Genomic DNA, 21,143 nt, shown 5'->3' on the forward strand with positions numbered 1-21,143 from the left:
TCCATGGAGTTATTTTTAGTGCATTTAAACTTGGAGAGGATAGTCCTAAAAATCCATGATTTTTCACTGATGAAAATAGTAAGCAATGGAACAGAATGTCAAATTTAACACACCTATAGCCTACCCTCGGTCTCCTTTATAATGAAGATTCACTAGAAAATAAAATTAGTATTTTATAAATGAACAGTGCTAAATCAGGCTTTTTAATCACAGAAGAATATATTCAATCTGGGTTAGAGAGAATACAAACACAAACTAGATTACCATGGGGTTCTAAATGTCATATAAAACTTATTGAGTGAGCTAAAGAAGCTATGACCCCAGATGCACATTTTCTTATCTGTATTTTTCAAGTTTTCTGCTGTTGGCAAACAAGTGGACTTGTACGTATTTGTATAGCTGATTTCAGTCTATATCAGTTTTTTAAACAGCAGGTTAAATTAATTGCCATAACACACACACACACACACACACACACACACACACACACACACACACACACACACGTTTCAAAGCTAAGCAAATGGCATTAACCCTAAGCACCAGACTTAAAGTTTTCATTCAGTTTTACTGACATGGGCAAATAAAGGTAGATAAACAGTTTCCTCTTTCCTAATCAATATCATGTGACCAAGATGTTGACAACAAAGGAGTCAAGTCATTTCGTGAGTGTTGACTACACCACAAGTAAGAGAACTTTCTCAGTCTCTTCCAAGAAAGCAATTCTCAATATTTTTGGTCTCAAGAATTCTTTTACTTTGCTGTACAGTAGAAACTAACATAACATTGTAAAGCAGCTATACTCCAATAAATATTAAAAAAATAAAAATAAAAACCTTAAAGATGATAAACATAATAAAAAAAAGAATTCTTTTACAATCCTAAAAATTACTGATGACTCTAAAGTACTTTTGTTTTTGTGGGTTTTATCTATTGATATTTACTATATTAAAAATTAAAACAGAAAAAAATTAACTATGTATTAATTCATTAAAAATAATAAATACCTGTTATATGTGAATATAAATATTTTTATACAGATAACTATATTTTTTCCAAAACAAAAAATCAATGAGAAGATTGACACTGATCTACATTTTTGCAAGTCTCTAATATCTGGCTTAACAGAAGACAGTTGGATTCTCATATCTGCTTCTACATTCAATCTGTTGCAATTAAGTTATTTTGCTTAAATTATAAGAAGAAAATCAGGCCTCACACAGATATGTATTTGGAAAAGGGAGTACTATTTTAATAGCCTTTCCATATAATTGTAGTTATTCTTTTTTGATACGACACAAGAATTTGACAAGTGGCAGTTTCTTAAAGATTAGCTGCAATGAAAAATCTGAAACCACATCAATTAACTGTCCATATTCTTTTATATAATAATCCATGATCTACCTGACACTTTGAATGGATTTTGTACTGATGTCTGATTTGATAACATCATGTGTTTGGTCAACTCAAAAACATTGGGTCACTGAGTTATTCAGATCTTCCAAATGTTGACAGTAGCAATCTCATCAGGAAAGTCTTCTGAGTATTGAGAACAGTTGAGCCTACAGTGGCAAATAAAAATTTTCCAAAATTCTAATTTTTTGCTTCAAAGCTCGAATTTTATCATTGACAAAAATATTATCAGTTGTTTTCCATGAAATAACAGGTTCGCTCCATTCATTTTTGAGAAAACATCTACCAAATACCCAAGTCTAAGTAACCATAGTTTGTCGATCATTCTTTCAAGTAAAAATGCTTTTCCATGAAAAAAGTGTCTAATTTAGCTCACAACTCAAAAAATTACAAAAGTGCTCTGTCTTGAGACAATCATACTTTTGGTATGCAGCTAAAGTACTTTGTGTACTTCTCAATTTCATCACACAATATTAAGAAGATGTGTACTCAAGGGTTGATACTTGATAAATTTAATCACTGTTAAAACCTCATCGAGGACATTCTTAAGTAAAACACATTTTTTTAACTGTAAGTGGGTGACAGTGAAGAATATGATTACTGATGTAGTTTAAAATCACTTCCTTGACTGTGCCAAAGTGCCAAAAGTTTTACGAATAATATCTTAGTATTATAAAACAGTCTTGACCTTGAGAACCCCCTGAAAGTGTCCTGTGGATATCCAGGGGTAGTAGACCCCACTTTGAGAACCACTGTTCTAGAACACAGCCTTTAGTGGAGTTGAAAAGAATGGAATACAGAGGGTAAAAAGAGACAATTAAAGAAGAAAGAAAAACCCAAAGCACAAAGCAGCCACTTTTCCCCTATCTCTTAAAACACTCACTAGTATCTCAATATGGCATCTAATAGAAGCCATCATTCACAGTCTAGAGATATAACTGTTTATTTGTTCATTACCTGATTTGTTCTTTTCAGGTCTAATGAGTGAACTTTCCTAGCACAAGAAAACATCATCTCACTCTGCTCTCTTCCCATCATCAACTACAGAAGAAGCTGCATGACTTCAAACTACTGTTTCTAAAACCATCTCTTTCCTGATCAGAGAGGTTTCTTTTCAGTCACTCTAATCCAATTCTCAGAAATTGTTCAGAAGAGAAATGAATGAGTGAATTACTCCAATATACTTTTCTCTCTGTCATATGGACTTTTATATTTTCTGTTAAGAAGTGTTTGCTGAAGTGAACTGCAGAACTGCACAGCTTTAACACTGATTGAAGAGAAAGGACCATTTGCAAGAAATTTTAAGTTGTAAACATATATTTTTAAAACTATCTCTTGATAGCTAATCAATTACTAAGGAGGGCAAGGGTTTGATATTTTCAAAAATCCATTTTTAAGTCCTATATTTAAAGGCTTTACTATCACAAAAGCAAAAATAATACGAAGCATGAATGTTAAAATGTATGTATGCTTTGTGTAAATGATTTGACGTGAAATATACGAAAGGCTAGTCTGACAATGTCAAACATGTTTTCAAGTGTTTTATTTTATTGTGTTTTAAAATAAGTAATGTAAGTTGTTTGGTATACTTCATTTAAATTCACACATTACTTGATGTGCTTAGTACAGAATTTTATATGCATCTTTTATGATAATGCATGCTTCTTTAAAGTACAATTTTACAACTGATTTTCGTAGGATTTTCCCGATTAAATAGACTATATAGATGTTCAATGTCACAAAGCATTATATAGGTTAAAATTCCATTTATTGCATTTTAACAATGGGACTTTCACAGAAAAACTTATAAATAAGACTGCAGCCCAAAGTTTCTTGGAATTGCTCCTACACTTATCTGATTCACAGCCTTGGCCAAATTCCTGAATAGGTTCAGCATATAACAAGTCCCACCCACACAATGCCTACGCAAATGACATAATACTGACAAGCAAGTATGTTCACATCCTAGGAAGAAAAAAATAAGCCACCTCCTTAATATTTCTTTGGTTGATGAACTGCACAAGGATCACTATTCTGTATTTTAGTATTAGGAATTTTTTAAAGGCTTCTATGATATCCTTGTTAAACCAAAGTTCCTGTACAAAGCTGAGTGTTCCCTGATTTTTTTAAGGACTGCATTGACAACTTGTCAGCGTGTTGCTATAATTAATGTGAAGATGTTACTGAAGACATTTTATTATGTTATACTGTATTTTCTTCATGAAGCCCCATAAGAAAAATTTCTCTGGTCTGTTTGATCTGTTTCTTAAAGATACTGTCAATAATCATACAATTAAATGTTTCAGCCTCTTTATAATGGCTGCCAAAATATTTGTCTTCACTTTTGCCCCATTTCTAGGCCCTTATACCATGCATCTGTGAACAACAGAGTTTATTCCTGGCTTCATCTCATCTTTCCTGCTCCAATTTTTCTGCTTCCATCATCTTCCCCACTTATTTTAAATTTTATTTTATTTAGTATTCATCTATGAAAGCCTTAAATCCTTTCTGGAACAAAGCTGGATATAAATAAATACACATATGAATAAATTTACATATATCAAATGACAAAACAAATACTTTTAATGGCTTGAAATGATTGCCTGGTGATATTTTATTTGAGTCGCTATGTAAGCATTTATATATTGGGGATGTAAAAGAACTTCATCTCTGTTCTAAAATTAACATCATAAAATATAATGTAAAATATTTGTTTATATACTGTACTTTTAGTAACTTTAAAAAATAAAGGTGTTCAAAATGCACATGCCTACTCTACAGGTCAGTTCTATAAATACACCCCCCACACATACAATCTATTGAAAGCTCCTTCTAGTTTTACTCTCCCTAGCACAACTATTCAAGTCCTATCTCCTTGTCATCATATACCTCCTGTACCAATTCACTGCCAAACCATAATCCACCTTAGCTTGTACTTTTTGTGTCCTGAAAATGTTTCTCTATATTTTACATGTTGTATTCTATACCACACAGGTATCAGATTACTTTAAGACAATTATGTCTACTTTATATTAACCAATGTTGTTTTTTGAAGTGTTATACACAAACCAAGTGTTCAATAAATGTCTTTCTTTTATAATGTTTCAGAGCATAATAAATAAGCAATGCTCAACTTCCTTACTTTCCCCTTTGAAACTAAATCTCAGCCACCCTGAAATTAGTAGTTTCTCATTAACTTCCTCCCCTTAAATTGCCACTGTTGCTGTTTCCTAAAGGCTGTTACTTAATATGTGTATGCAATACTTTTCATGTCTTAGATGTTAGGTATACAAAAGTCAGGAACCAGACCTACATACATCTTTTCCAAGAATCATATACCATTAAGCCCTTAATAACCAATTTTAATAATGAGTGTCAGAGTTTATCTTCCTCAATTTTGCTTTTTCCCTTGAAATTTAAGCCCTTTGAAGGCAGGAGTTTCACATAATCCATATATCACCCAGTACTTACCATAGCTGTACTTTACACACATATTTGCTTTAAAAGATGATAGATTAATTTATGTATTCAGTACATGAATTGATACATACATTCTGGCTTCTGTGATAGAGCTAAGGAATACAGATGAAATCACCAAGAAAGAAAGCTAAGGTCATGCCAGCATGTGAACAGAGAAACAAGATCTCTTTTACAAAATTCAAACTTTCTTGATTTAGGCAGCTAATAAATAGCATGCTATATTTTGTCCTAGAGATATCAGTGATCCCAGGGGATTAGAAAACCTTTATTATTACAGAGAAGAATAAAGAAATTGAACTAAAAATACAACAGAAATAAAAAGCAGTAAAATTAGAGCCGCCTTTGTGTGTATCCTTTGACAATTTAGAAACAGCACATTTATCAGATTTCTACCTATGTGTATACTTTTTTTGTTAAATGTTTAGAAGAAAAACAAATGGGGAAAAAGGCATCCATTACCTTTCCAAAGGATCCCTGACCAAGAACTTTGAGTAACTCAAATTGTGCAGGATCTGCTTTCTCATATCCTTCCTTAACGTGATGAGTAATAGGGATTTCTTTAACAACTTCTTCATCCTGAAAAAAGAAATCCAAGCAATACTCAAATATACTTACAACATCTTATTATTAGCTCCATTTAGAACCAGAAATCACAACAGAAATAATTTAATACCTAACTCCTTAAATCTAGCACAGAGTTTTATGGGCTACTAGCATCCCCATTTCCTGGGTTTTCTAACACATAGAGATAGAACATCACCACCACCACCCCTATTATATAATTTCATGTAAACAGAAGCATGTAAAATCTATGCTTCAGCTTCTATTCCAACTAGGTAGAGACAGAAGTAAAACATCAACAACTAACAGAGTCTTAAGAACCTCAATGGAGTATGACTTATGAGGTAGATGCAGAGAAAGTCAAGAGATAGATAAAACCTTGTAAATTGTGGGACATGACAAAAAATGTGAACCTCAAGAGTTCTTTTAAATAGTATTTCACTATACCATTTTAAGTAGTCAGTAATATATGAATATTTAAATGTCCAGCTAGCCATATCAGTGAAAAAGAAACTAGCCTAGACAAACAAAATCTGCAAAGCCCAAAAATATGTTTCCAGGCCATGAGCCTACTTTTATTGAAACTTTATATATAAATTATATGCCAGATTTACTACCACCTGGGTCAGGCAGAAGGAAGTCACCTTGGAAGTGTTTCTGCTCCTTCATATAGGACTCTATATCAAGACTACACTCAGGTGAACTGTAATTCTAGTCCCTAGCACAGTAGCTAGGATGAAAAAAAAACCCTCAAATGTATTATATATCACAAAATAACAAAAGCTGGGATATATTATCCAACCTTCTGACACTATAGGGGAGAAAACTGAGACACACAGAGTTTAAGTTCACATGACTAGTTAATCATGATGTCTAGAAGTCTTGGTAGCTTTCCATTATATCATATCAATTCTGGTCTGGATGGCAAGAATGTTCCCAATCCATTCACCCTTTAATTAACTGATTAATCAATGGCGACTGTGGTCATAATGGGCAAGAGCATGGTCCCAAGTAAGGTGGCTTCATGGCAGCTAAAATAACTGCCATGTTACATAAGTAGTCAGACATTTACTCTCAAAGAAGGGTATCCAGCAGAGGAGTTTTAGCTTTAGGTATTAAGAACCACTAATCAGTCAGAAATGAAGTATCTGTTCTGAAAATATGTCCATGGATGTTTCTTATACATCAAAAGAGTATTTCACTGGACTCTTTTTTTTTTATTTAACATATTTATTGGAGTATAATTGCTTTACAATGGTGTGTTAGTTTCTGCTTTATATCAAAGTGAATCAGTTATACATATACATATGTTCCCATATCTCCTCCCTCTTGCGTCTCCCTCCCTCCCACCCTCTCTATCCCACCCCTCTAGGTGGTCACAAAGCACCGAGCTGATCTCCCTGTGCTATGCGGCTGCTTCCCACTAGCTATCTATTTTATGTTTGGTAGTGTATATATGTCCATGCCACTCTCTTACTTTGTCACAGCTTACCCTTCCCCCTCCCCATATCCTCAAGTCCATTCTCTAGTAGGTCTGTGTCTTTATTCCTGTCTTACCCCTAGGTTCTTCATGACTTTTTTTTTTCTTAGATTCCATATATATGTGTTAGCATACGGTATTTGTTTTTCTCTTTCTGACTTACTTCACTCTGTATGACAGACTCTAGGTTCATCCACCTCACTACAAATAACAATTTCGTTTCTTTTTATGGCTGAGTAATATTCCATTGTGTATATGTGCCACATCTTCTTTATCCATTCATCTGATGATGGACACTTAGGTTGCTTCCATCTCCTGGCTATTGTAAATAGAGCTGCAATGAACATTTTGGTACACAACTCTTTTTGAATTATGGTTTTCTCAGGGTATATGCCCAGTAGTGGGATTGCTGGGTCATATGGTAGTTCTATTTGTAGTTTTGTAAGGAACCTCCATACTGTTCTCCATAGTGGCTGTACCAATACACATTCCCACCAGCAGTGCAAGAGCGTTCCCTTTTCTCCACACCCTCTCCAGCATTTATTGTTTCTAGATTTTTTGATGATGGCCATTCTGACCGGTGTGAGATGATATCTCTTTGTAGTTTTGATTTGCATTTCTCTAATGATTAATGATGTGGAGCATTCTTTCATGTGTTTGTTGGCAATCTGTATATCTTCTTTGGAGAAATATCTATTTAGGTCTTCTGCCCATTTTTGGATTGGGTTGCTTTTTTTTTGTTATTGAGCTGCATGAGCTGCTTGTAAATTTTGGAGATTAATCCTTTGTCAGTTGCTTCATTTGCAAATATTTTCTCCCATTCTGAGGGTTTCACTGGACTCTTTTAAATAGCTATGAGAGTGAGTTTCCCCTTTTCAAGGCATCTTTTTTGTAAAAAGTCAAGGACCTTTTTTAATGCACATACATATGTTCTGTAGCTGACATTTTGGAATTATATTAAAGTATGGCATATCTTTATGCACTTTTGCAATACATGTACATCAAAAGCAACGTCAAATTGTATACTCTTATTAATATTATTTTAACTGATTTTATACCACATATTATGAATGTAGTAATAGTCTTCAAAGAATGGTATATAACAAAAGCATACTGGAAGTTTTCTCCAGTGTAAAGAACACTGACGGAAGAGTCACAGCCTAATTTTTCCTCCTAGTTCTCCCATGCATAAGCTAAGCAGCCTTGGCCAAATCACAAACTACTCTACTTCAGTGTTCTCACATGACAAACAGATTATGTTAGACTGTTCTTTAAAGTCCCCTTCAAGTCTGTGATATTATATTGAACACAATATAATATTTTTATGTTTAAGAAGGCACTTCAATTTCTGCCACATTTAAGATCATCATTATAAACATGGGTCATGACATCGGTTTTTAAAAACATTCAGAGCTAGGAAACAACTGTACTCTATCCTACTTAGTTTCACCAAACCTAAGCAAGTCTTCAAAAGGAAATGTCTGCTCAATGCCTCTTCTAATTAAAATCCACATATGCCCATCTTTTAAAAATGCAATATCTCTTTCAATTTTCAGCAGCATTACACTATAAAATTTCAAACATGAAAATGCTATAAGAAAAGACATCTTTTTCCAGCAGACAGCCAGCAAAGAATATTGTTACACTGTGTCCTAACAACTTATTACCTTGTCTTTCTCTCCCACTAGACAGGTAAGCAACCTGTATCCAGGTAATATCACATTCATGTCTGCATTCATAATGCTTAGCACAATATTTGTTTGACCTTATGGGAGCAGACAGCCAAAAAAATCCAACCAATTTCATAAAAAGGGAATGAAGAGAAACTTATTTTCTAAAATAAAGATTTGTAACAGTAAAATTAATCAATAAGAAACTTCAAAATTATTTTTAAATACCTTTTTAAATAACAGAAAAATATGTATGAATAATTTATTTTTAAACATATAAAGGTAATAGGGAAACAGGAGATTCATTCTGAATAATGGAATTATGTCAATTTTGAATATAACTGACTTTGTGATGACAATATATCTAAATTGAATAATATAAGCATTTTTCCTTAGATATGAGGAATATAAATAAACATTTTTCCAGATAATTCATGATTTGGCCACGCCACATGGCATGCAGGAACTTATTTACCCAACCAGGGATCAAACCCGCACTCCCTGCAGTGGAAGTGCAGACTCCTAACCACTGGACCACCATGGAATTCCTCATGATCAGTATTTTTATTACACTGTGTTGTACTCAACACAAATGAAGGGTATAATGACCCCAGAATCTGCACTTTTAAAAAAATGCTGATATTAACTTACTGATTGTTCATCTGCCTGTTATAGATATATGTTCCTAGACAAACAACTATATGTATATTACTAAATTATAGATAGTTTGCCTTTAAGTAGACAGTTGTTTACAATGCTCTAGTTTCAAAAAAATCACTTATAAAATATTCATTCAATATGCATGTTTGGTTCCCACCCTCAGAGATTATGGTTCATTAGAATTAGGATGGGGTGGGGGGAAGGAGTCAAGATGGCAGAATAGGAGGAGACAGAATTCATCTCTCCTGTCAAGTGCATAAAGAATACATCCACAAATGGAACAATTCTCATAAAGCACCGGATAAACATTAGTGGAAGACTTCAGACACCTAAAAGGACAAGAAAAACCCCCTTGCAATGGGGTAGGATGAAAGAAAGAAAAAAAGTAAAGGGGACTCAGGAAGGTGAAGTTCTTGTTGTTGTTTTAATTTTTTTTTTAATATATATTTTTCTATTTTTACTTTGATTTTTTTTTGTTGTTTTGTGTTTTTTTCTTGTATTTAGCCCTTTTTTCCATTTTTGATCATTTTTATGTGTTTTATGTTTCTTTGCTTTTTTTGATGTTTGCTTTCTGTTCTTATTCTGCTTTTCTTTTTTTTTTTTCCTAGTTTAGCCTTTATTGACTGCTTTCATTTTTGAGTTATTTTGTTTGTTCTCGTTTTATGTTTTCTTGGGGTTTTTGGTGTGTTTCTTTGTTTCTGTTTGTTTGCTTTTGTTTTAACCAATTGTCTTGGGTTTGGTTTGTATGTTTGTTTTCTTTCTTTTCCTGTGTTGTTGTTGTTGCAGTTTGTTGGGTTTTGTTTCTGCTATTTGCATTGGGTTTTGTCTGTCTGTTGGTTTTCTTTTCCCTTTTTTTCTTTTTTCTCTGGCCACAATGCGCTGCTTGCAGGCTCTTCATTCTCTGGCCAAAGGTCAGGGCTGGGCCTCCTGGGTGGGAGTACTGAGTCCAGGATGCTACATCACCAGAGGATTCCCAGGCCCAGGGAATATTAAAGTACCGTGTTTTTTTTTGTTTTTTGTTTTTGCAGTACACGGGCCTCTCACTGCTGTGGCCTCTCCCATCGCGGAGCACAGGCTCCGGACGCGCAGGCTCAGCAGCCATGGCTCACAGGTGCAGCCGCTCCGTGGCATGTGGTATCTTTGCGGACCGGGGCACGAACCCGTGTCCCCTGCATCAGCAGGCAGAGTCTCAACCACTGCACCACCAGGGAAGCCCCAGGCCCAGGGAATATTAATTGGTGTGTGTTCTCCTGGAGGTATCCATCTCGACACCAAGCCCTGGCTCCGCCCAACTGCCTGCAGGCTTTACTGCTTGACACCTCATGCCAAACAACCAGCAACAGAGGAACACAGCCAAACCCATCAGCAGACAGGCTCCTAAAATCGTACTAAGCTCACAGACACCCCAAAACACACTAACTGTTGGGGCCCTGCCTATCAGAGGGAAAAGACTCAGCTACACCCACCAAAGCACAGGCACCAGTCCCTCCCACCAGGAAGCCTACACAAACCCCTGCACAACCTCACCCACCAGGGGGCAGATAACAGAAGCGAAATGAACTACGACCCTGGAGCCTGCGGAAAGCAGACCATGAACACAGTAAGTCAGACAAAATGACAGAGAAATATGCTGCAGACGAAGAAGCAAGGTAAAATCCCACAAGACCAAATAATGAAGAGGAAAGAGGCAATCTACTTGACAAAGAATTCAGAGTAATGACAGTAAAGATGATCCAAGATCGTGAAAATAAAATGGAGGTATGGATCAAGAAGATACAAGAAATGTTTAACAAGGACCTAGAGGAGTAAGAACAAACAATCAGTGATCAACAACACAATAAATGAAATGAAAAATACACTAGAAGGAATAAACAGCAGAATAACTAAGGCAGAAGAAGAGATAAGTGAGCTGGAGGACAGAATGGTGGAAATAACTGCCATGGAGCAGAATAAAGAAAAAAGAAAGAAAAAGAAACGAGGAACGTCTTAGAGACAGCACTGAACGCACCAACATCTGAATTATACGGGTCCCAGAAGAAGAAGCAGAAGAGAAAGTGTCTGAGAAAATATTTCAAGAGATTATAGTCAAAAACTTCCCTGAAATGGGAAAGGAAATAGTCACCCAGGTCCAGGAAGCACAGAGATTCCCATACAGGATAAAACCAAGGAGAAACATGCCAACACATATTAATCAAACTAACAAAATTAAATACAAAGAAAAAACATTAAAAGCAGCAAGGGTAAAGCAACAAATAACACACATGGGAATCCCCATAAGGATACAAGCTGATTTTTCAGCAAGAACTATGCAGCCAGAAGTGAGTGGCAGGATATATTTAACGTGATAAAAGGGAAAAACCTATAACCAAGATAACTCTACCAGTAAGGATCTCATTCACATTCGATGGAGAAATCAAAAGCTTCACAGACAACCACAAGCTAACAGAATTCAACACAACCAATCCAGCTTTACAACAAATGCTAAAGAAACTTCTCTAGGCGGGAAGTACAAGAGAAGAAAATGACCTACCAAAACAAACCTAAAGCAACAAACCTAAAGAGCTAACACCTATCTTTCTCAAACTCTTCCAAACAATTGCAGAGGGAGGAGCACTCCCAAGCTCATTCTACAAGGCCACTATCACCCTGATACCAAAACCAGAAAAAGATATCACAAAAAAGAAAATTACAGGCCAATATCACTGATGAACATATATGAAAAAATCCTCAATAAAATACTAGCAAATTGGATCGAGGGGAAGATGGCAGAAGAGTAAGATGTGGAGATCACCTTCCTCCCCACAGATACATCAGAAATACATCTACACGTGGAATAACTCCTACAGAACACATACTGAATGCTGGCAGAAGACCTCAGACCTCCCAAAAGGCAAGAAACTCCCCACATACCTGGGTAGGGCAAAAGAAAAAAAAACAGAGACAAAAGAATAGGGACAGGACCTGCACCAGTGGGAGGGAGCCGAGAAGGAGGAAAGGTTTCCACACACAAGAAGCCCCTTCGCGGGCAGAGACTGCGGGTGGCGGAGGGGGGAAGCTTCGGCACTGTGGAGGAGAGCACAGCAACAGGGGTGCAGAGGGCAAAGTGGAGAGACTTCCGCACAGAGGATCGGTGCTGACCAGCACTCACCAGCACTATAGGCTTGCCTGCTCACCCACCGGGATGGGCGGGGCTAGGAGCTGAGGCTCAGGCTTCGGTCAGAGCGCAGGGAGATGACTGGCAGCATGAAGGGGTTAGTGCACCACGGCTAGCCAGGAGGGAGTCCAGGAAAAAGTCTAGACCTGCAAATGAGTCAAGAGACTTTTTCTTCCCTCTTTGTTTCCTGGTGCGCGAGGAGAGGGGATTAAGAGCACTGCTTAAAGGAGCTCCAGAGATGGGCGCCAGCCATGGCTAACAGCGTGGACCCCAGAGACGGGCATGAGACGTTAAGGCTCCTGCTACTGCCACCAAGAAGCCTGTGTGCAAGCACGGGTCACTCTCCACACCTCCCTTCCGGGGAGCCTGTGCAACCCGCCTCTGCCAGGGTCCCGGGATACAGGGACAACTTCACCGGGAGAACACACGGCGCGCCTCACGCTGGGGCAAAGTCACGCTGGCCTTTGCCACCGTAGGCTTGTCCCGCACTCCATACCCCTCCCTCCGCCCGGCCGGAGTGAGCCGGATCCCCTGAATCAGTGGCTCCTTTAACCCCGTCCTGTCTGAGCGAAGAACAGACACCCTCAGGTGACCTACAAGCAGAGGCGGGGCCAAATCCAAAGCTGAGCCCCAGGAGCTGTGCGAACAAACAAGAGAAAGGGAAATCTCTCCCAGCAGCCTCAGGAGCAGTGGATGAAATCTCCACAAACAACTTGATGTACCCTGCATCTGTGGAATACCTGAATAGACAACGAATCATCCCAAATAGAGGAGGTGGACTTTGGGAGCAAGATTTATTATTTTAGCCCCTTTTCCTCTTTTTCTGAGTGTGTATGTGTATGCTTCTGTGTGAGATTTTGTCTGTATAGCTTTGTTTTCACCATTTGTCCTAGGGTTCTATCCATCTGTTTTTTCTTTTTTTTAACTTTTTAAAAAATCATTTTTCTTAATCATATTTTTTTTATTTTAATCACTTTATTTTATTTCACCTTACTTTATTTTATTTTCTTTTATCCTCTTTGTTTCTTTCTTTTTATTTGTTCGCACTTTTATTTTGAGCCATGTGGATGAAAGGCTCTTGGTGCTGCAGCCAGGAGTCAGTGCTGTGCCTCTGAGTTGGGAGAGCCAACTTCAGGACACTGGTCCACAAGAGACCTCCCAGCTCCACGTAATATCAAACAGCAAAAATCTCCCAGACATCTCTATCTCAACACCAACACCCAGCTTCATTCAATGACCAGCAAGCTACAGTGCTGGACACCCTATGCCAAACAACTAGCAAGACAGGAACACAACCCCATCCATTAGCAGAGAGGCTGCCTAAAATCATAGTAAGTCCAGAGACACCCAAAAACGCACCACCAGACGTGGAACTGCCCACCATCAACCACCAGAACACTGGCACTACTCCCCTCCACCAGGAAGTCTAAACAACACACTGAACCAACGTTAGCCACTGGGGACAGACACCAAAAAACAATGGAAACTAAGAACCTGCAGCCTGCAAAAAGGGGAACCCAAACACGGTAAGATAAGCAAAATGAGAAGACAGAAAAACACACAGCAGATGAAGGAGCAAGATAAAAACCCACCAGACCTAACAAATGAAGAGCAAATAGGCAGTGTACCTGAAAAAGTATTCAGAATAATGATAGTAAAGATGATCCAAAATCTTGTAAATAAAATAGAGAAAATGCAAGAAAAATTTAACAAGGACCTAGAAGAACTAAAGATGAAACATGCAATGATGAACAACACAATAAATGAAATTAAAAATACTCTAGAAAGGATCAATAGAAGAATAACTGAGACAGAAGAACAGATAAGTGACCTGGAAGATAAAATATTGGAAATAACTACTGCAGAGCAGATGAAATAAAAAACAATGAAAAGAATTGAGGACAGGTACAGAGACTTCTGCGAGAACATTAAACGCAACAACATTCGAATTATAGGGGTTCCAAAAGAAGAAGAGAAGAAGAAAGGGACTGAGAAAATATTTGAAGAGATTATAGTTGAAAACTTCCCTAATATGGGAAAGGAAAAGTTAATCAAGTCCAGGAAGCACAGAGTGCCCCAGACAGGATAAATCCAAGGAGAAACACACAAAGACACATATTAATCAAACTTTCAAAAATTAAATACAAAGAAAACATACTAAAAGCAGGAAGGGAAAAACACCAAATAACACACAAGGGAATCCGCACAAGGTTAATAGCTGATCTTTCAGGAGAAACTCTGCAAACCAGAAGGGAGTGGCAGGACATATTTAAAGTGATGAAGGCGAAAAACCTACAACCAAGATTACCCTACCCAGCAAGGATCTCATTCAGATTTGATGGAGAAATTAAAACATTTACAGACAAGCAAAAGTAGAGAGAGTTCAGCACCACCAAACCAGCTTTACAACAAATGCTAAAGGAACTTCTCTAGTCAAGAAACACAAGAGAAGGAAAAGACCTACAATAACAAACCCAAAACAATTAAGAAAATGGGAATAGGAACATACATATCAATTATTACCTTAAAAGTAAATGGATTAAATGCTCCCACCAAAACACACACACTGCCTGAATGGATATAAAAACAAGACCCATATATATGCTGTCTACAAGACACCCACTTCAGACCTACGGACACATACAGACTGAAAGTGAGGAGATGGAAGAAGATATTCAATGCAAATGGAAATCAGAAGAAAGCTGGAGTAGCAATTCTCATATCAGAAAAAATAGACTTTAAAATACAGACTATTACAAGAGACAAAGAAGGACAATACATAATGATCAAGAGATCGATCCAAAGAGAATATATAACAATTGTATCTATTTATGGATGCAACACAGGAGCACCTCAATACATAAGGCAAATAGTAACAGCCATAAAAGGGGAAATTGACAGTGATACATTCATAGTAGGGGCCTTTAACACCCCACTTTCACCAATGGACAGATCATCCAAAATGAAAATAAATAAGGAAACACAAGCTTTAAATGATACATTAAACAAGATGGACTTAATTGATATTTATAGGACATTCCATCCAAAAACAACAGAATACACATTTTTCTCAAGTGCTCATGGAACATTCTCCAGGATAGATCATATACATCATATCTTGGGTCACAAATCAAACCTTGGTAAATTTAAGAAAATTGAAATTTTATCAAGTATCTTTCCTGACCACAACGCTATGAGACTAGATATCAATTACACGAAAAGATCTGTAAAAACAACAAACACATGGAGGCTAAACAATACACTACTTAATAACGAAGTGATCACTGAAGAAATCAAAGAGTAAACCAAAAAATACCTAGAAACAAAAGACAATGGAGACACAACGACCCAAAACCTATGGGATGCAGCAAAAGCAGTTCTAAGAGGGAAGCTTATAGCAGTACAATCCTACATTAAGAAACAGGAAGCATTTCGAATAAACAACCTAACCTTGTACCTAAAGCAATTAGAGAAAGAAGAACAAAAAACCCCCAAAGTTAGCAGAAGAAAATAAATCATAAAGATCAGAACTGAAATAAATGAAAAAGAAATGAAGGAAACAATAGCAAAGATCAATAAAACTAAAAGCTGTTTCTTTGAGAAGATAAACAAAATTGATAAACCATTAGCCAGACTCATCAAGAAAAAAAGGGAGAAGACTCAAATCAATAGAACTAGAAAAGAAAAAGGAGAAGTAACAACTGAAACTGCAGAAATACAAAAGATCATGAGAGATTACTACAAGCATCTCTATGCCAATAAAATGAACATCCTGGAAGAAATGGTCAAATTCTTAGAAATGCGCAACCTGACAAGACTGAATCAGGAAGAAATACAAAATATGAACAGACCAATCACAAGCACTGAAATTGAAACTGTGATTAAAAATCTTCCAGCAAACAAAGGCCCAGGACCAGATGGCTTCACAGGCGAATTCAATCAAACATTTAGAGAAGAGCAAACACCTATCTTTCTCAAACTCTTCCAAAATATAGCAGAGGGAGGAACACTTCCAAACTCATTCTACGAGGCCACCATCACCCTGATAACAAAACCAGACAAGGATGTCACAAAGAAAGAAAACTACAGGCCAATATCACTGATGAACATAGATGCAAAAATCCTCAACAAAATACTAGCAAACAGAATCCAAAAGCCCATTAAAAGGATCATACACCATGATCAAGTGGGGTTTATTCCAGGAATGCAAGGATTCTTCAATATACGCAAATCAATCAATGTGATACACCATATTAACCAATTGAAGGAGAAAAACCATATGGTCATCTCAATAGATGCAGAGAAAGCTTTCGACAAAATTCAACACCCATTTATGATAAAAACCCTGCAGAAAGTAGGCATAGAGGGAACTTTCCTCAACATAATAAAGGCCATATATGACAAACCCACAGTCAATATCATCCTCAACGGTGGAAAACGGAAAGCATTTCCACTAAGATCAGGATCAAGACAAGGTTGCCCACTCTCACCACTCTTATTCAACATAGTCTTGGAAGTTGTAGCCACAACAATCAGAGAAGAAAAGGCAATAAAAGGAATCCAAATCAGAAAAGAAGAAGTAAAGCTGTCACTGTTTGCAGATGACATATACTATACATAGAGAATCCTAAAGATGCTACCAGAAAACTACGAGATCTAATCAATGAATTTGGTAAAGTAGCAGGATACAAAATTAATGCACAGAAATATCTGGCATTCCTATACACTCATGATGAATAATCTAAAAGTGAAATCAAGAAAACACTCCCATTTACCATTGCAACAAAAAGAATAAAATATCTAGGAATAAACCTACCGAAGGAGACAAAAGACCTGTATGCAGATAATTATAAGACACTGATGAAAGAAATTAAAGGTGGCACAAATAGATGGAGAGATATACCATGTTCTTGGATTGGAAGAATCAACACTGTGAAAATGACGCTACTACCCAAAGCAATCTACAGATTCAGTGCAATCCGTATCAAACTACCACTGGCATTTTTCACGGAACTAGAACAAAAATTTCACAATTTGTATGGAAACACAAAAGACCCCGAATAGCCAAAGCAATCTTGAGAACGAAAAACCGAGCTTAAGGAATCAGGCTCCCTTCAGACTATACTACAAAGCTACAGTAATCCAGACAGTATGGTACTGGAACAAAAACCGAAATATAGATCAATGGAACAGGATAGAAAGCCCAGAGATAAACCCATGCACATATGGTCAACTTATCTTTGATAAACGAGGCAGGAATGTACACTGGAGAAAGGACAGCCTCTTCATTAAGTGGTGCTGGGAAAACTGGACAGGTACATGTAAAAGTATGAGATTAGATTACTCCCTAACACCATACACAAAAATAAGCTCAAAATGGATTAAAGACCTAAATGTAAGGCTGGAAACTATCAAACTCTTAGAGGAAAACATAGGCAGAACACTCTATGACATAAATCACAGCAGGATCCTTTTTGACCCACCTCCTAGAAAAATGGAAATAAAAACAAAAATAAACAAATGGGACCTAATGGAACTTCAAAGCTGTTGCAGAGCAAAGGAAACCATAAACAAGACCAAAAGACAACCCTCAGAATGGGAGAAAATATTTTCGAATGAAGCAACTGACAAAGGATTAATCTCCAAAATTTACAAGCAGCTCATGCACCTCAATGACAAAAAAATCAAACAACCCAATCCACAAATGGGCAGAAGATCTAAATAGACATTTCTCCAAAGAAGATATACAGACTGCCAACAAACACATGAAAGAATGCTCAACACCATTAATCATCAGAGAAATGCAAATCAAAACTACAATGAGATATCTTCTCACACCAGTCAGAATGGCCATCTTCAAAAAATCTAGAAACAATAACTGCTGGAGAGGGTGTGGAGAAAAGGGAACACTCTTGCACTTCTGGTGGGAATATGAATTGGTAAGGCCACTATGGAGAATAGTATGAAGGTTCCTTAAAGAACTACAAATAGAACTACCATATGACCCAGCAATCCCAATACTGGGCCTATACCCTGAGAAAACCATAATTCAAAAAGAGTCATGTACCAAAATGTTCATTACAGCTCTATTTACAATAGCCGGGAGATGGAACTAACCTAAATGTCCATCATCGGATGAATGGATAAAGAAGATGTGGCACATATATACAATGGAATATTACTCAGCCATAAAAGAAACGAAATTGAGCTATTTATAATGAGGTGGATAGACTTAGAGTCTGTCATACAGAGTGAAGTGAGAAAGAGAAAGACAAATACCGTATGCTAACACATATATATGGAATCTAAGAAAAAAAATGTCATGAAGAACCTAGGGGTAAGACAGGAATAAAGACACAGACGTACTAGAGAATGGACTTGAGGATATGGGGAGGGGGTAGGGTAAGCTGTGACAAAGTGAGAGAGTGGCATGGACATATATACACTACCAAACGTAAAATAGGTATCTAGTGGGAAGCAGCCGCATAGCACAGGGAGATCAGCTCAGTGCTTTGTGACCACCTAGAGGGGTGGGAAATGGAGGGTGGGAGCTAGGGAGATGCAAGAAGGAAGAGATATGGGAACATATGTATATGTATAACTGATTCACTTTGTTATAAAGCAGAAACTAACACACCATTGTAAAGCAATTATACTCCCATAAAGATGTAAAAAAAAAAGAGTGAGATAGTGTAGTACAAAAAAAAATACTAGCTCAGGAAATCCAACAACACATTAAAAGGATCATACACCATGATCAAGTGGGATTTATTCTCAGGATGCAAGGATTCTTCAACATATAAATTAGTCAATGTGATACACCATATTAACAAACTGAAGAATAAAATCTATATGACCATCTCAATAGATGCAGAAAAAGCTTTTAACAAAATTCAGTACCCATTTATGATAAAAACTCTAAAGAAAGTGGCCAGAGGGAACCTACCTCAACATAATAAAAGCCATATATGACAAACCCACAGCAAAAATCATTCTCAATGGTGAAAATTGTAAAGCATTTCCTCTAGTATCAGGAACAAGATGAGGATATCCAATCTCACCACTATTACTCAACATAGCTTTGGAAGTCCCAGCCACGGCTATCAGAGAAGAAAAAGAAATAAAAGTAATCCAAATTGGAAAAGAAAAAGTGAAACTGTCACTGTTTACAGATGACATGATACTATACATGGAAAATCCTAAATATGCCACCACAAACCTACTAGAGCTAATCAATGAATTTAGTAAAGTCACAGGATACAAAATTAATACACACATATCTCCTGCATTCCTATACACTAAGAACAAAAGATCAGAAAGAGAAATTAAGGAAACAATCCCAATTACCACTGCAACAAAAAGAATAAAATACCTAGGAATAAACCTACCTAAGGAAGCAAAAGACCTGTATGCACAAAACTGTAAGATACTGATAAAAGAAATCAAAGATGACACAAACAGATTGAGAGATATACCATGCTCGTGGTTGGAAGAGTCAATATTGTGAAAATGACTACACTACCCAAAGCAATCTACAGATTCAATGCAATCCCTATCAAATTACGAACAGCATTTTTCACAGAATTAGAACAAAAATATTTACAATTTGTAATGGAAACACAAAAGACCCCGAATAGTCAAAGCAATCTTGAGAAAGGAAACCTGAGCTGGAGACATCAGGCTCCCTGACTTCAGGCTATACTATAAAGCTACAGTAATCAAGACAGTATGGTACTGGCACAAAAAGGGAAATATAGATCAATGGAAAAGGACAGAAAGTCCAGAGATAAACCCATGCACCTACAGTAACCTAATCTATGACAAAGGGTGCAAGAATATACAATGGAGAAAAGACAGCCTCTTTAATAAGTGGTGCTGGGAAAACTAGACAGCTACATGTAAAAGAATGAAATTAGAATACCCCCTAACAACATACATAAAAATAAGCTCAAAATGGATTAAAGACCTAAATGTAAGGCCAGACACTATCATACTCTTAGAGGAAACACAGCAGAACACTCTTTGACATAAATTGCAGGAAGATCTTTTTTTAACCCACCTTCTACAGTAATAAGAATAAAAACAAAAATAAACAAATGGGACCTAAATAAACTTAAAAGCTTTTGTGCAGTAAGTGAAACCATAAACAAGATGAAAAGATAACCCTCAGAATGGGGGAAAATATTTACCAATGAAGCAACTGACAAGGATTAATCTCCAAAATATACAAACAGCTCATGCAACTCAATATCAAAAACAAAATCCAATCAAAAAATGGGTGGAAGACCTAAATAGACATTTCTCCAAAGAAGACATACAGATGGCCAACAAACACATGAAAAGACACTCAACATCACTAATTATTAGAGAAATGTATGTCAAATCTACAATGAGGTATCACCTCACACTGGTCAGAATGGCCATCATCAAAAATCTACAAACAATAAATACTGGAGAGTGTATGGAGAAAAGGGAACCCTCTTGCACTGCTGGTGGGAATGTAAATTGATACAGTCACCATGGAGGACAGCATGGAGGTTCCTTAAAACACTAAAAATAGAATTACCATATGACCCAGCAATCCCACTACTGGGCATATACCCAGAGAAAACCATATTTCAAAAAGATACATGCTTCCCTGGTGGCGCAGTAGTTGAGAGTCTGCTTGCCGATGCAAGGGACACGGGTTCGTGCCCCGGTCCCTGAAGGTCCCAAATGCCGCGGA

At 36.9% G+C, this 21,143-nt stretch overlaps 1 protein-coding gene across 10 annotated transcripts in view; it reads right to left on the minus strand.

Moving 5' to 3' along the window:
• The window catches only part of RPS6KA6 (ribosomal protein S6 kinase A6), a 171,512-nt gene that overhangs the window by 97,608 nt on the left and 52,761 nt on the right, over nt 1-21,143 (minus strand). For 9 of the 10 annotated variants that reach the window (XR_007474917.1, XR_004476398.2, XM_049705089.1 and 6 more), the window contains one exon: nt 5,353-5,469. Coding sequence is in view for 5 of the 10 variants with exons in the window: in XM_049705089.1 (XP_049561046.1) it covers nt 5,353-5,469 (117 nt within the window). In the remaining 5 variants the exon portion in view is untranslated. Of the gene's footprint in view, nt 1-5,352; nt 5,470-21,143 lie in introns of those variants that run through there. The other variant, XM_033404044.2, reaches the window with a different exon arrangement.

Source organism: Orcinus orca, chromosome X (genome assembly GCF_937001465.1).
Source record: "Orcinus orca chromosome X, mOrcOrc1.1, whole genome shotgun sequence".
Lineage (NCBI taxonomy): Eukaryota > Metazoa > Chordata > Mammalia > Artiodactyla > Delphinidae > Orcinus > Orcinus orca.